At 31.2% G+C, this 16,044-nt stretch overlaps 1 protein-coding gene across 1 annotated transcript in view; it reads left to right on the top strand.

Moving 5' to 3' along the window:
- LOC118195748 (clarin-3-like) overlaps positions 1 to 15,648 on the top strand; it is a 39,129-nt gene extending 23,481 nt beyond the window's left edge. Inside the window, exons 2-3 of the mRNA XM_035367070.2 lie at positions 7,789 to 7,977; positions 12,085 to 15,648. Of these exons, the coding sequence (XP_035222961.1) occupies positions 7,789 to 7,977; positions 12,085 to 12,356 (461 nt within the window). The 3' untranslated portion in view covers positions 12,357 to 15,648. The remainder of the gene's footprint in view (positions 1 to 7,788; positions 7,978 to 12,084) is intronic.
- The last annotated feature ends 396 nt before the right edge of the window (positions 15,649 to 16,044 follow it).

Below are 16,044 nucleotides of genomic sequence, written 5' to 3'. Positions count from 1 at the left end.
TGACCCTGGACAATATTTCCACTTATCAGGCAAAGTACAGTCCTGTATTTCTGCAACTCTATTCAACACGAACTGCTTCCACTCGCGCGCTGACCCTTTTATCCACCACAAGCAAATTTTTGAGTCCATTCACGGAACTATCCTACCTACACTTAACACATATCCTTAACACTTTCAATAAACATTTACCTAACCTAGCTGCAACTACGGTTCCCATCAATTCCAACCTAGGGAGGGACAACTTTTTTAATGGCGCTATCCTACTCTTTGACATTATAAACGACGTACATACCTCGCCTCTCTCATTCTTATATCTAAAATATGCCACCACTGACGCATCACAGAAAATATGAACTTCAACTGAATGACCTTTTCATGGAACTTCTGCAAAGCAGTACCTTTCTACTTTCAACGCGTTTAATTCCTTAACTTCAGTGCACTTTTTTATCTCTCTATACCTTAACTCTATTGGCAACTCTGAATACCTCTCTCCCATATTTCCTGCATAAGTCTCTTAATTCACACCACAAATGAAGAAACAAATGCAACTGGGTCAAACGCTTTAGCTGCTGTACTTAACACCGATCTTTTACTATTTTTCAACGATTCTAAACTACTTAACAATGATGCAAGGTCTACTCTCAAAACATCCTCTTTCAAGTTCTACACCAAGCCTAACACTTTCAACTTACAATCTATCTCAAACTTACTTTCTTCACACAACCCATTCTGAAGCCACAAGTCATACAACTCTTTAGAATTAGTGTTTAGCTTTCTCAAATTGAAACTCATGTCTCTCAAAATAGATATGGCGTCTGATGAAAGACTGAAAGCTGACTGTACACTTCCCCCCCCATAACACAAATCATCTGCATACAATGAGTTATTAACATCTCACCACAGTTTTTGTTTGTTTCTGAGTATTTCATTAAATGATTTTTGATCGTCGCACTCAATAAAAACGGTGAACAATTACATCCAAATAATGCTCTGTTCATTTGCATAATTTTAAAGTCCTCACTGTCATTATGAGGATACCACAAAAATTTTAAATATTGCCTATCTTTCTTTGCTATCACAATCATCAAAAACGCTTTTTCTATGTCATCGCAGAATCCAATTTTAAAATTTCGAAAAGCAAGAATGATATCTAAACTATACGGATTTAGGTTTGGGCCTTTTTCTAAGCAATCATTTAAAAATAGCTTTCCTCTTTTGCAACTGCTGCAATTAAATACCATTCGAACTTGAATGCATTTTTATCTTTATGGACCACTACTCAAAATGGCATAAAATATCCCTTTCTTGTATCCTCACACTCTTGAATAATATTATTTCTTATCTGAAATTTAATTATCTCTATAAACTGTTCCCTCACAAAGCTGTTAATTTTTAACTCGCTGCACTCTTTAGAACTGCCTTTTTGCTAAGCCAAAATTATTTTCCAAATTCTCCGGACTCCTATTCCACAACAAGAGAGCCTCATACCTCCCGTCTACGTATTTCAGATCATCTTCAAACTGTGTAATTATTCACTTCTCACACTCGCTCCTTTCTGACGCGCAATCAAAAATTCCCAAACTTTCCACTTCCCATAGCTGTCGAATTTGTTCTGATATTTTTAATTCTTCTATCGCATCTATCTGTATAAACAAACTCGCTGAGTCTGAACCTGAACTTAGCTTCTTATTCTCTTCCCCCTGCACTCTACCACTCAACGACCAACCGAATATGCATATGCTTTCATACAATACTAAACAATCTGTCAAACGATATGTTTTTCCTGTTAAAATGCAGTTCAAATAATCATGCCCAATTAAAATCTGTACCTCTGCCATGTCACTATCTCAGCTGTCAGATAAACCCTTCCTCACGTAGCTTATTTATGACCTCTCTATTTGGCCTTGGTATCACATTGGAACGTATGTTTTTATTTTGAGTGCTTTGATAATCAGAGTGAAACCACTTTTATTTTTTAAAGCAAGTCTTTTTCTTTTGAGCTCTTTTACTGGCGGATTCGAAGATGCAAATGTATGAATTCTTAATCTTTCCTTCCTAATAGTAGGTAAATCTGCCTTTCTGGAAATAGACTGACAAACATAAGATCTTTCAGAAGCAGAATCGCATAACAACCTAACATTATGTGTGGAATTATTTCAGACTAGTTGACCACTCGATGTTAGGAATTTGCTTACTCAGCATTTCGAGGAATAGTGTACTGACGCTTGTTTCTTTAACTGAGCTCGCATTTTTGTTATTTTTATTTTGTTGCATGTTTGTGTCACACAGGCTCTCTAAATGTGACATAGATTTGCAAATATTACATTTAACCCACTTCGCTGTACAAAGTGTTTTTTGTGACCTTTTTTTAAGCAGTGCTTGCACTTAAATTGATCATGTAACACTTTGTGTTTCTCTGAAATACTTAGTCGCAGTCTTTTGAGAGGTGAGTTTTAAGACAAAAGTCGCACACATAAATTTCAACTGATGTATTAAGTGTTGCCGCTAATGCCGTTTTCTTTTTTAATTGAAGCAAAATTCTTATGATAATTGTCAGCATTTCTTTCGCTGGTTTTCAAAAGTGTTTGTTGATTAAGACACAGAGTTAATTCACTTTTAGCACACTTCTACTTCTTTCTTTAGAAACAACAATAAATCTGGCACTGATCACTCTTTCCGGAATTTTGCTCTCTACTATACTGTAACACTAAACCTTGCAGTATACGTTTGTATAAAATAGGAATAGATTGCCATAAGAATTAAAATTAATATCTGATGTTTCTAAACTTCGAGTATGAACCGTTATTTCATCATATAGTTTTCTTAAACTGGATACATCACTTGAACGACATACAAGCTCCAAAGCTAGCAGAACGTTTATATGCCAATATTTCTTTTTTTCCCAAATCTGTCAGTTAAAATTTCGATGGCCTTTTTTATAGTTTTCTCCTGTTAATGGCGCGCTTATAGCTTTTGCTGCTGAACTGATGAGTAAAGATCTCAAATAGTTAAATTTCTCAACCTCTTGAAGTGTATTGTTTTCGTGAATGGCAGTTGTATACTGAGCTCAAAATTCAGTAAATTTACATAAATCTCCATTAAAAGTTTCTAAGGTAATTTAGTATTATAATTAGTTTTGATTTCTGAAACTTGTGAAGTTGTTTCAATTTTACCAACGTTTTGAATGTATCTATTAACTTTCGATTCACATCTAATGATGGATTTGCTGTATTCTAAAGAATGTTCTACTTCTGTTTCTAATTCTTGCACAGTGCTTTGAGCATTAATAACTTCATCATATTTTAAATAACTAGTTTCTGTCTCGCTGAATACTGAAAGTGATTCCTGCAACGCTTCTACATTTAGATTTTCATATTGTAATTCGTCTTCAAGTTTCTTAATTAATTTTGTAATGCTGGTTCATACCAAACCTCTAATTTTTCTATTTCTCTCAAGAGTTTCCTCGAAACTCATTTTAATTTTCAAAGATAAATCGCATGCAGATAGAAATTAAATCACTCGCCTTCGTTACAGCCAGATGGCACCAGAAAATGTGGAATAAATATAATTCCATACTCACATCAGTGGTTCTTGATGTCATATTTCGGTAAATAAAAACGCTTCTTTTCTTCTAAATCTGCTTTATGAATCAAAATGTATTTGCAAGCATTATTATACAGATTACATGATAGCTAATTTAATACCACACTCTCTTCCCTCTCTCTCAGAAACTCTTTAATTACATTAACATATGTGGTGGCGCAGCACCCTCTATAATTTTCTCTACATGTTGTGTGTGTGAGAGCACGTGTGTCCAAAAACATATTGTTCCAGTTCTCCATTGAGTGCCACTTTTTGCATCTGGCATATATTATCCAGTGAGCACAAAACAAGATTGAGGCTGTTATTTCATTCATCTTGTTGCTGAGCGGTATGAGTGCATGTCCTTTTGAGAAGTAGTTTAAGAAATGACACTCTTATGTTTAAGAAATTACATTCTGGCATCAATTGCAACAAACTTGCTAATGCTGTTTCTGTCCCCTTCACAATACATATCAAAGCAATGAAAGATCTTGGCTAAATGGCAACAGCACTGGGACTGTCAAATGGAGAACAAGCTAATGCAGATGAAACCTTCTGTGAAGTATTGGGAGTCATTAGCAAATCAAAAGGAAGAGGTTCTGCTTACTGCTACGGATCGATCACACACTGATATGTGCTGAAACGAGAGAGTGCCGATTTGTGCAACATGTGATGTTCCTTTATCAGTGAAACATATTTTAACCTCTTGTGCCTCTTTTAATTAGAGTGGTGTTCATTATTTTAATTCTGAATGTTAATTGAATAGAGCTAATTGGAAGAAAGCCTCATATTAATGTTCTTAAGTTTTTAAAAGATATCTCTTTTTACCATATGATCTGAACCAGCTTTCTTTTTATTTTCGTGCATGATTTCTGCTTTTTTTTTTTTTTTTTTTTTTTTTTCCTATGATAACACATACAACTGATGAACCTCAAAACTGCAGTATATGTGAATATATTTGATAAAATTTTGTTTTTCCTTTGTTAATATTTTCTGCAGCTCATAATGATTCAAATTTAAGTAAAGGCAACAGCAGAACCAGATGTTTAGAAAGAAAGAAAAAAAAAAAAAAAAAAAAAACATGCCCTTCAATTCGTATCTCCCAACTGAACTTGTCTAATGAATGACAGTAACACTTATAACTCGTGGGTCTGTTATTTGGGGTCAGGATTCTTAAGGGGGATTTAAAACTTTTTGAGTGGTGAAATTTAGTTTTGATGGAATGTTGTAACCTTTTTGTATTTTACTTTGATTTCATGTTTCCTTCATTAAAATGTTAGATTTGCTATAAAATTGATTTTTAGAATAAATGTCATTTTGAGGCAAAGTGTAATTTAAATAAAGCAATTACCTAATTTTTTCCTTTTGTAAAATTTCCATTAAAAACCTTTATAGAACATTGGTTCTTTACTGTATTTGTCTGCTTCAGGTGTGGACAAAATTTTTGACCAAAAGGCCATATCAATTATTAAGAAAACTTAGGCTGCAATATTTTTAGATTATCTGGGAAAGTGAATTGTAGCATAAAAATGTCTAAAAACTAATAATTTAATAAAACAAATGGTATTGTTTTATATTGTTTATAAATCTTTTCATTTCAGGTGTTATAATGAGAGGTTCTCAGCTTAACACTGTTCATAAATAATCATCAGCAATGCTTGATCATAAAGCGTTCTTATTGAGATTCGTGACAGAAAAATCTATGCTCTCATAAATAATCCACATTTTTTGAGCAAAAGGCATAAGTTTGTCAAATTTGGCCGAGTTAAGAGCATTGTGAAATTTGCAGATTTCTTCACAGCCATGACAGTCACACTGCAGATCTATGATCTGAAGTTGTCACTTGGTATATTATCAGTTTCTGTTCAAACTTGGTAACGAACTGCCATCAAACTTGTTTCAGTTGTGAAATCATCTAAATCTTGCTAATGAAGTATTTGCTTAAGAATGAATGATGATGTATTGGGTCATATAAAAAGTCTCTGTGCTTTTTTTGTCACTAGATTGTGTTGATGCCTGTGTATCTAGTGACATTCTACTTCCATTTTTTGTGAAGATAGTTTTCTAATTCATTGCTTGTGTAAAAAGTTATATTGATTTGATTATGAGAGAAATATCTGAAGAAATATGCTATGTGATGGTTTTTTACTATAAAAAAGGTAAAAAACATGTTGAAAAATTTGTGAAGTATGCGGTGAGAATGCTGTCAGTGAACAAAGGACCCAGGAGTGGTTTGCTCAGCTCCGTTCTAGAAATTTCAATGTCAAAGAATTCAGAATTGTCCATGATGAGCTGCTGCAACCTGGCGAAATCATCAATTTGGCCTTGTACTGTGCACAACTCGACCGTTTGAACGAAGCAACCCAGGAAGAGTGACCAGAATTGGCCAAAAGAAAGGAAGTTGTGTTCCATCATGACAATGCGCAGCCACACACATCTTTAATGACTAGAAAGAAATTAACGGAACTCGGTTGGGAAGGTTTAATGCATCCACCATGTAGCCCAGACCTTGCATTGTCTGACTACCATTTGTTTCGGTCTCTGCAAAACTCTCAAACTCTCTTGTTGGGGAAAAAATTGGCTGACTGAAGCACTGCTGAAAATCACTTGGCAAGTTTTCCGAAGATAAACCACAGAAGTTCTACACTGATGGAATCATTAAGCTATCCGAAAAATGGCAAAACGTCATAGATAATAATGGTCAATATGTATTTGATTAAAATTTATTTTCAATAAAGAAAAGTTTTGTTCAAAAATGTACCAAAAAATGCGGAGACTTTTTGTATGGCCCAGTATAATCTACAAAATTATTTCTTGATTTTATCAAAATTGAAAGTTATAATATATTTCACAAGGTGACAAATTAAAAATTCATTATAAACTCAAATTCATTTTACTTAGAGAACTATCAAAATGAACTATTTTAAAATATAATTATTGCTCATGGGTGGCACAAAAGTGCATGATGGGCTGTAGTCTGCCTGGACTGAATCTTCTGGAAATTTATACAGTCAAAAGTCGTTAATTCGGACACCCATATTCCGGAATGATCTATTATCCGGACCTGAAAGCTACAAACTTTCTGCACATGCGCCACGTTGACGCATGCGCGTAAGACCTTTACCGCTGCGAATATGCTTGTGCACGTGCTCAAAATACGTTTACGAGTGCGCGTTTAATGTATAACGGACGGTATAAGCTAAGCTAAAATTATCTAATTATCTATTTAAGTTAATGTTGCAGATTGCGTTGTTCCTTATTCTTCGAATTGGATCCGGCTTATTATTTTTTGCAGACTGTTAGAGCAATTTTATAAAAGTAAGCTTGAACTTTCGATTATGTCAAATAGAATTTCTGATATGTATTTATTAATATGTAAAGGATCTACAAAGCGAAAGTATGTTTCGAAATCCATTAAATAAAAAGTGGAATTGCTGCAAAAAATGGATAAAGGCATATCCTTTGTTTATCTAAACTTTAACGTTTATCTTTAACGCCGCGGTATGCAATGAATTGGAAGTTGATCTGTCAGCACTATCCTTATCTTCAGGGCAGATAATAATTCCTTACTAAATGTAGTATTTCATCTCGATGTACTCCGTCTTTGATATGATTTAAATCAAATTCCTCGTCATTATAATTCGCTTCCGATAGCGAAAAAAGTGACAGAGGTTATTGAAAACGAAAAAATTTCAATTGACAAATTAGTCGGTAGACACAGCAATTATAGGACTTGAACAGCGGAACTTTGTAACTGAACAAGAAATTATGTCTGTTTATAGAATTAAAGAGAATGTATTATCACATAAAAAACGAAGCAACTTAAACAACTTACATTGAAAGAAATGTTTAATAAAGTAAACAAATAAATATTAAGCTTTTTTTTTTGTAAATTTTGATACCCTTTAGATCATAATTGTTCTTTATTTCATATTTTTAATTTTATGATTTCTGCATGCCATCTTACCAGATTTAAACTGATGATCTATAATCCGGAAAAATCGATAATCCGGAAGCGCCGAAGTCCCGATGAGTCCGGATTAACGACTTTTGACTGTATAATGCAGTAAATGACATTATTTTTTTAATAGCAATATCTCCCCTTCTTCCAGTGCCCTTTCAAGTGTTACATTTGAATGTTGCTTTTAGAAAAATTTTCATGTGTGTATATTTATTTTATTTATTTATTTATTTTAAACTTTGCAGTTCAGCAGGAAATGGCAAAGAATCCTCAACTTTTCATCTTTAGTTTGTGGCTGCTTACAATTATGAGTTTAGCACTTGCCATGTTGTTTGCCTTAATAAGTGCTGTATTTGCTGTTATCAATACTGTTGTCACTCCAGTAGAAGTCATAACTGGTATAGCTGGACTGTATCTTTGGAATGGTGTTGGAGGTAATAAGTTTTATTTCTTTTTATTATAATTGAATATTGTGGTACGTTTTTGGGGGGGAGGATTGAAGTCTTGCTTTCTCAGCTTTCTGTTACCTGTTATGATGAATAACTAATTCATTTATTTATTAACCAAATTTGCATTTTTTTAAATATAATCAAATATTTTACTTGAATTAATATTCTGGTATATTAATTGGATTTATTTTTTAATATAAAGGGGGAATTTAACCTTTTATGAAATGTGATGCTTGCTAAAAAAGCATGATTTAAACATTTTTCTTCTCTCATTGTATTTCATTCTCAACTCTTGACTTCATTTAACCTGCTAAATGGCCAAACCATATATAGAGAGACTTAAAGAATCTAATGTTAAAAGTAAATTGGAGTCAAAGCAAGGTTATTCCTCAACAGTATTAATAATTGCAGTCGTGTAGAGGTTTAACACAATATCAAAAACAAATTGAAATAAGAATTCATAGTGGTGCAAACTCTAAAAATAAAAATGGAAATGGAAAAAGGAAAAAATATACAAGATAATAAAAATATAAATTAATCTCCTTTTACTAAAACTCTAATTCAGAACTCATCAGAGGAAAATGAATTAAGCTTCATAAAAGTCAATTAATATGTTTTGAAAAATATTTCGTACTCCTAGTTCATTTGAGATTAAAAAAACAAAAGAATTTATTAAATTTTCATTTAAGACATTAAAATTCATTATAAACTGAAAAATCAAATCTCAAATGTACCACTATTTTCCTTACACGCTTTTTAAAGCGTTGGAGAAATGAATAAAACATAACATTGGGCTAAATTGACTACTCAAAAAAAAAAAAAAAAAAAAAAAAAAAAAAAAAAACTTTATGTAAAAAGACCAAAAATCAAATAGGTCTAAAATTATCCGAAATTCAAAACCAAATAAATATAAAGAGCAAAACAAATATACTTTAAACCAAATTGTCATTTAAACAACACTCAAAAACTGGGGGTGGTGTGCAATTGTGCTAAACTAAACTTTTAATATCAAGAAAACAAAAAACTTTTCATAAAGATTCCTTAAATAATAAAATCAAATCTGAGCCTTTATCAGCTAAAAACTCAAAACCAATTGGGGGGGGGGAATTGAAAAAATGCGAATTTACTGAAATATATATTAGGATGGAATTCTAAACAAAAATAGGCCCACCACCAGCCGAGTGGTAAAGTCGCTGACCACTGGTAGTTCGGTCCAAGGTTTGAATTCTGCGAACGAGCTGGCTGTATGGGTGTTTTCATGGTTTTCCCCATGTGTAATGTGTATACGCCCTTGAGATAGCCCTTGAGGCTTTGCCATAATTAAATAACCTAACCTAAACGAAAATATATTTAATTCTTCAGATGACCAAACTGTGTTCCTTGTAGAATTCAAAGCTGCTCTGCAGAAGCAAAAAATTGCAGTTCTTGGAAAAAGTATGCTATAAGATTCAAGGTGTCCAATAGCAGAACTAAGTATTTAAACATGTGTTCAAAATGCCCTATCCTGTTAAACTTTGTGAGGGGGGATGCCAAATGTTGGGTGAAGTCTGTAAAAATAATTACCTATGAGGAGGATGATTGTCAACTCCAAAACGCCAGTGGAAGAAACTTCTAAAACATGCTATGCCGCCATTTTGGAGTCAATGCACCCATCATTTGGCACTCTCACACGCAAAGTTTAACAGGATGGGACATTTTGAACACATGTTTAAATAAATCTGCTATTGGACACTTTGAAGCTTATGGCATACTTTTTCCAAGAACTACAATTTTTTTACTTCTGCAGAGGCAGCTTTGAATTCTACAAGGAACACAGTTCGGTCGTCCTAAGATTTCAGCAAGTTTTTTTTTTTTTTTTTTTTTTTCCCCCACCTGGTTTCCAGTTTTTAGCTGATAAAGGCTCAGATTTGATTTTATTATTCAAAGAATCTGTGAAAAGTTTTTCGTTTTCTTGATATTAAAAATCATAATCGGGCACCACACAATTTTTTAGTGTTGTTTAAATGACAGTTTGCTTTAAAGTATATTTGTAGTCCTCTTTATATGCTTTTGAACTTCAGATTTGCATGTAATGATTTTAGACAAATTTGATTTCTTTAATGGTCTTTTTGCTTAGTGTAAAATTTTTTAGGTTTCTTTCTGGTAGTCAATTTAGCACAATGTAATGTTTTATTCATTTTTCCAAGTGATTCGAAGGCGTGTAGGAAAAATCCTGGTACATTTGAGATTCGATTTTTTTATGGATTTTAATGTCTTATAAAAATTTTATATATTCTTTTAATAGATTAAAAATTTAATAATTTTTTATCTGGAATGAACCAGGAGAATGATACACGTTTTCGAAACATATTAAGTGACTTTTATGAAGCTTTAATTCATTTTCCTCTGATGAGCTCTGAAATCGAGTTTAAGTGAAAGGAGATTAATTTATATTTTTATTATCTTATGTATCTTTCCCTTTCGCATTTTTATTTTTAGCATTTTCACTACTATGATTTCTTATTTTAATTTTGATTTGTTGTGGATATTATGTTAAACCTCTTATGCACAATTGCAATAATTAATATTGTTGAGGAATAACCCTGCTTTGACTCCAAATTACTTTTAAGTTTAGATTCTTTAAGTCTATTTTAATTTAATCTTGCAGCTGTAACACTGGACAGGTATAAAAATTTGCTTTTAATTTTTAGCCTCTAATGTTTCTTTATGTATATATAAATATTATATGTTTAAAAATGTTAGTCTTGATGTTTTTAATTTGTCAATACAGTTAAAATAGCATATATACTGCAAGAAAGAGTGGTACAACCTGGAGAGAGGATCATTTTGGTATTATAATAAAAAAAATGCTTATTACTCATGGTGTTTTGGGAAAGTTGGATGTTCTATATCAAAATCTTGGCCTTTTGAAAAGTTAATACATATTCATTAATTTGTCAGTTTTATAGATCTTGCATAAGTGTGTTCATTATAAAATTGTTTCAAGATTTTTTTTTTTTTTTTAATTTTCTGTATGATTTTATAGTTAGTGTTTTGAATTAGTATTTTAATGTTATTGAAATTGTAAATGGTAATGATTTTGTGCCATTGAAAGGAAATTGGAAAGTTCGCACTTTATGTGCATCCCCTTCTAAAAAAATTGCCAAATATTGGTATCTAATTATTCTTCAAGCTAAGACATGAAAGAAATGGCCGTTTTCAAAATGCCAGCATGTTAAGAATTACATAATAGCAAACAATTTACAAATTTAAAAATGTACAAGAAATATCCGTAACAAAACACTTTTTTACTGTGTTTTTTCATGTACACAACAATCTCTTTTAGCTTAAAAAAATGTGAGAATTCAGAACTTGGTACTGGACACACCGTCATTCTTCCCATATGCATGGCAATCTGTTTTCACTTAAAAAATCAAAGAATTGCACCAAATTTTGATCCATAAAATTTCATCAATTAAGAACTACATCTTCAGGGAATGTGTTTTTTTGCATTCTGTATTGTTGAACAAAATACATATTTCTGAAGAACTGCAATGCTTTCTTTTCCATTAGCTGACAAACTCCATAGTTCCATTAACCTTTTTTGCAAGACAAAAAGTACTCAAATGCTACAAAAACAAGCACTAATCAGGAAAATAATCTTCGAATTTCAAGATTGGAATCTGCTGCATGTGTGCATATCATTGATTGCCTGTTTTGGCAACAGTGCATTGCCTCATTAATACTCTTCAGGGCGGTGCAGATACTGTGAAAGAACAGGTAAAATTTTTACAGTATCTTAATAAAGACAACTTGCACTATTATCACAAAATCTGGCAAATCTCATGTTATCATTCTAAGTTACCAAGAAAAGTCATAATAGAATCCACACTTTTGTTGACAGCTGCAGTATCAAATATAAAATTACTCAGCGAACAGCAGTATGTCTAATTTTGTGAAGATTTTCTGTGTACAGATGATTTTATTGAAGCATATAGTCATTTTTCGAGTGTAAATTGTAGTAGTATAATTGCAAAATATTTTATGAACTATGCAAAGCAAGATTTAAAAAAAAAATTGAGATAACTTAAACTCAGTTACTTTTCCTTACAGCTCTCTTCTCTGCTGGGAGTGTACTCAGCTGGGTTGCTCAGTACTATGCAAAATTACGTATGAATGTAATGACAAAAGAAGAGTTGGAGCAACAGTGGACATCAGAGAATACTGCTTGGTTTGGCTACAGCTTTTGGTTTGCTGCTGTTTCATTTATTTTGTTTATTATTAATATTGTTATTACAACACTTGCTATGAGGCAGCCATGGGAAAGGAGAAAGCCAAAACTTACCATGAATAAAAATCCAGAGGGTGTTATTATGCTATACTAATGTTCCTCTAACTATAAATAGATGTAAATATTGTTTTTACTAAATCTTTTACTGTTATCTCTTAAACTGTTTGTGGGATGATGTGATAGCATGCGAGTTTTGTTGCAGCTTTTAAAACACTGGTTAAAAATTCTTATTACTAGATGTAAATTTGATGTCTCACCATGTTTCTATGCAACATGCATAAAATTCCTTTTTGTAGTGAATATATAAAGTCTGGAAATAGTAAACACATCTCGCATCATTTGTGAAAGAATTGTACATACATATTTTTTAACATAGAATCTTAAAATGTTTTAGATAAAATATTTTTTGTATGAAGTGCCTTTTTACTGTATGCATATAAATTTATATGGTATTTTACTTTTTCTATGATTTTTAGGAATGTATTTTAAAGTATATTTTATATGAACATCTTATTCCGTTCTCTGCTGTTGATGTGTAACATGAATCTGAACCATTTTCTACCCCTTAAGTGCTGTGCTATAATAAGTAACCTAATCTAATGCAGGCCTTCTATAATATATTATGGTTGTAGTGTAGACTTGGAAAATTTATGTTTTAGGAATAAATCTTATGCAAATTTATCATTATATCTTTATCTCTCAAATTTTTGAAACTTTAATGCTGTACTAGATTTGACTGCATATTTGAGGGACGAAATCTCTGTGATATCATTCTTTAATTCCATATTTCTGATCAAATAATTACTTTAACATAACAATATATACTATAAATATATTATATTTTTTAGTATACCTGATATTGTGTGCACATTCCATTTTAACATTTTATTTATTTTTTCTATTCCTTGTGATATTTAAGCTCATTCATGATTAAGATTATATAATTTTAACATTTTGAGCATTTAAAAGGGTAGAATTTTAAATGTTGGCATACATATTCAACTTCTCAAATTATTTGTGCATCATGCATGACTGTGTTGTACATTCACATAAACATTTGCAAATATTTCTGTTTTTTAAGTTATTGCATCATAAATTTATAAAATTTTATCTTCTATGTGTATAGCTGGTATTGTGGCTTAATCTATGCACAAGTATGCAGCATGAATTTTAGCTGTGTTTAAAACTATATATAAAACTTACCCATATATAAAACTTAAAAATTTCTCTTTGCATTTTTTTTAGCTTTATAAGTTGTGTAATTTTGTGGCTTATTATATGTAAATACTAGCAGCCAGTGCAGTAATAAACATTTAAAAGCAATGTTAATTAATAATAACAAAGTAAATATGCCATACATTTGATTTTGTATGTATGCTCTCTTTTAAGAAATAGTACTTTTATATTGTTTATCCTGTTTTTTAAACCAAATCAGGGTTGCCACGCTACCTGGAAAACCAGAAAAAGTCAAAGAATTTCATACAGCGATCCGCCCCCCAAAAAAAAGAGTTTTGCGCCGACATTGGAATGAATGTCATTCGGGCAGCTGGCATAGAGTCATTTTTCACAGCTCCAATCAGATTGTCTTTTAGAAAGGCAAAGCAAGTTTCCAGGAACTTTGATTTCCAATAACCTTGAAAATAAAGAGACTCTCATGCACATGTACAGTGCATGTTGAAGAAAATACCTTCCCATTTGTGTATGAAACAAAATTGGTTTAATACTAGTATATGGTACTATGGGGTTAGAATAGCTCTCATGTATTCTATTCTAACATCTATCTACGGTATAAATGGATTTGGCGACATTATGATGGGTCATTTTGGTAATGGTGACAATTTTCAAAATCGTGTTAAGGCCGTAGTGTATACAAGGGTTTCACCACAAAATCTTTTAAACATTTTCCCCCTTTTTAATAAATGCCTTATTTTGAAGTAAAATAAACAAAAAAAAAAAAAATAGTGATCAGTCATCTAGGCTAACCATTTAATACAACTATGTTCGCCAAAATATCATTGATTATTTTAATTCAATTTTTAAGTAATTAACTTTAATATTATTTTTATCATTTAATGTTGCTTCTTTGCTCTAAATTTATTTATTATCAGTAAAGAAGGCTTTCAAATTTCAGGAAATTTTCTCGGGCATAATCCTGAAACTAATTGTAGCAGTATGATGACATACCATTACGAAATTAAAGCACATATTTTTTGCTTATGTATGCTGCTAAATAAATATAAAATACCTGAATTTATTTTTAAATATCATTAAATATATTTTTTTCTTTCATTTAGCTGTAAAATGTCTGCCAAAAAAACACATTTTGGACAGACATTTTTAAATCCAGATTTGGAAGATTTTAATCTCAATCTTCAGTGAAGAAAACAACTCCTATTATAGTTATTAATAGTAATGCTTTGGGGAATTTATATATATATGTCATATGTAATTGGCAATTTTTTTGTGTTTTCAAGTGGTACCATACTTAATTTACCTCTTAGCACAGCCAAAGTGCACTCCACGAATAGATTGGAATTTTCTTAAAACCTGAAAAAGTCAGGGAATTTCTAAGTATTTGTAAATTTTAAACTTATTTCATAGTTTTATTTTGAACCAATGTTCATGCTGTAATCCTAGGCTTTGAATACATTCAAAATGTATATCATTTTTTAATCATTTGTAGATTTTATCTCAAATTAACTTGCTTCTTATGATTAAAATGTTTTGTCTTTTAACCCTTTAAATGCTGCTAGTTGTGTAAGTTTTCAGTATTTTTATGCTTTTTTTCAAAAGTTTTGCATAATTTAAAGTTTGGTTGTTTTATGACACATTTTAAATGTCAACACTTGATTTTTTTTTTTTTTTTTAAGAAGAAATTGCCTGTGTAGAATTTTGAAGTAAAGAAATTAAATTGAAGGCATTTCAAACTATTTAGGATACAGCTAAAAATGTTTATATGCATTGATCTATGTTGCATAAATACTGTGAATTTCTATGAAATTTGTAATATTCAAACAGTTGAAACAGATTTTAATAGTCTTGCATTTTGCAGATTACAATGTGTGTTTGGTTGCTGGCAATAACATTGTATTTAATATTTTTTTGTAATGTGCCATAATTATAAATGGTTGTCTGATACCTGGTACTTAAGTTGCAAATTAATTTCTGTATACCTAATATCTGTAGCTATAAAATGAAGATTGTTTTCTTTAAAAAGGTAATTTTATTTATTTTATAAAGTGTTACTTCTGCTTTTTTTTTTTTTTTTTTTTTTTTTTTTTGTTTTGTTTGTTTTGTGTGTTGGACAAGCATAAAGTATATGCTTTATATTGTTTGATTTTCATATATTTGTCCTTGAGCATAAAAATAAAATATATTGCATTGTTCTTTGCTTTTATATGAATTCCAAATCTTTTTTAAAACCTGGAGTGGAAAACCTCTGCACCTCAGAAGAAAATGACTGCTTGATTAATAAATAGAAACTATATTAACCCCTTAACTGCCACGAAGAATTGACAAGATTTATTCCCCAATGCCACCATTTTCCCACATAGACACGCATAGTTATACGATGTATTGGAGGAAAATAAGTGCAAGTTTTACTTTCTAAAAACTGTTTACTTTCACAAAATAAAGAATAAGAGAAAAAATGAAAGCACAAAATTTAATTTTTAGAGTAAAAGTACAATTAAAACGATGTTCATATAATAAAAAAAGATTTTTAAAAAAGGTGTTTCAATCAATTAATTTTTAGACCAGTAAAGTGTAATTTTGGGTTTCAT

Source organism: Stegodyphus dumicola, chromosome X1 (genome assembly GCF_044657685.1).
Source record: "Stegodyphus dumicola isolate Sdum_Otavi_A_Nest chromosome X1, ASM4465768v1".
In the NCBI taxonomy this organism is placed as follows: Eukaryota; Metazoa; Arthropoda; class Arachnida; order Araneae; family Eresidae; genus Stegodyphus; species Stegodyphus dumicola.
This window is presented reverse-complemented; position numbering and strand designations above follow the sequence as displayed.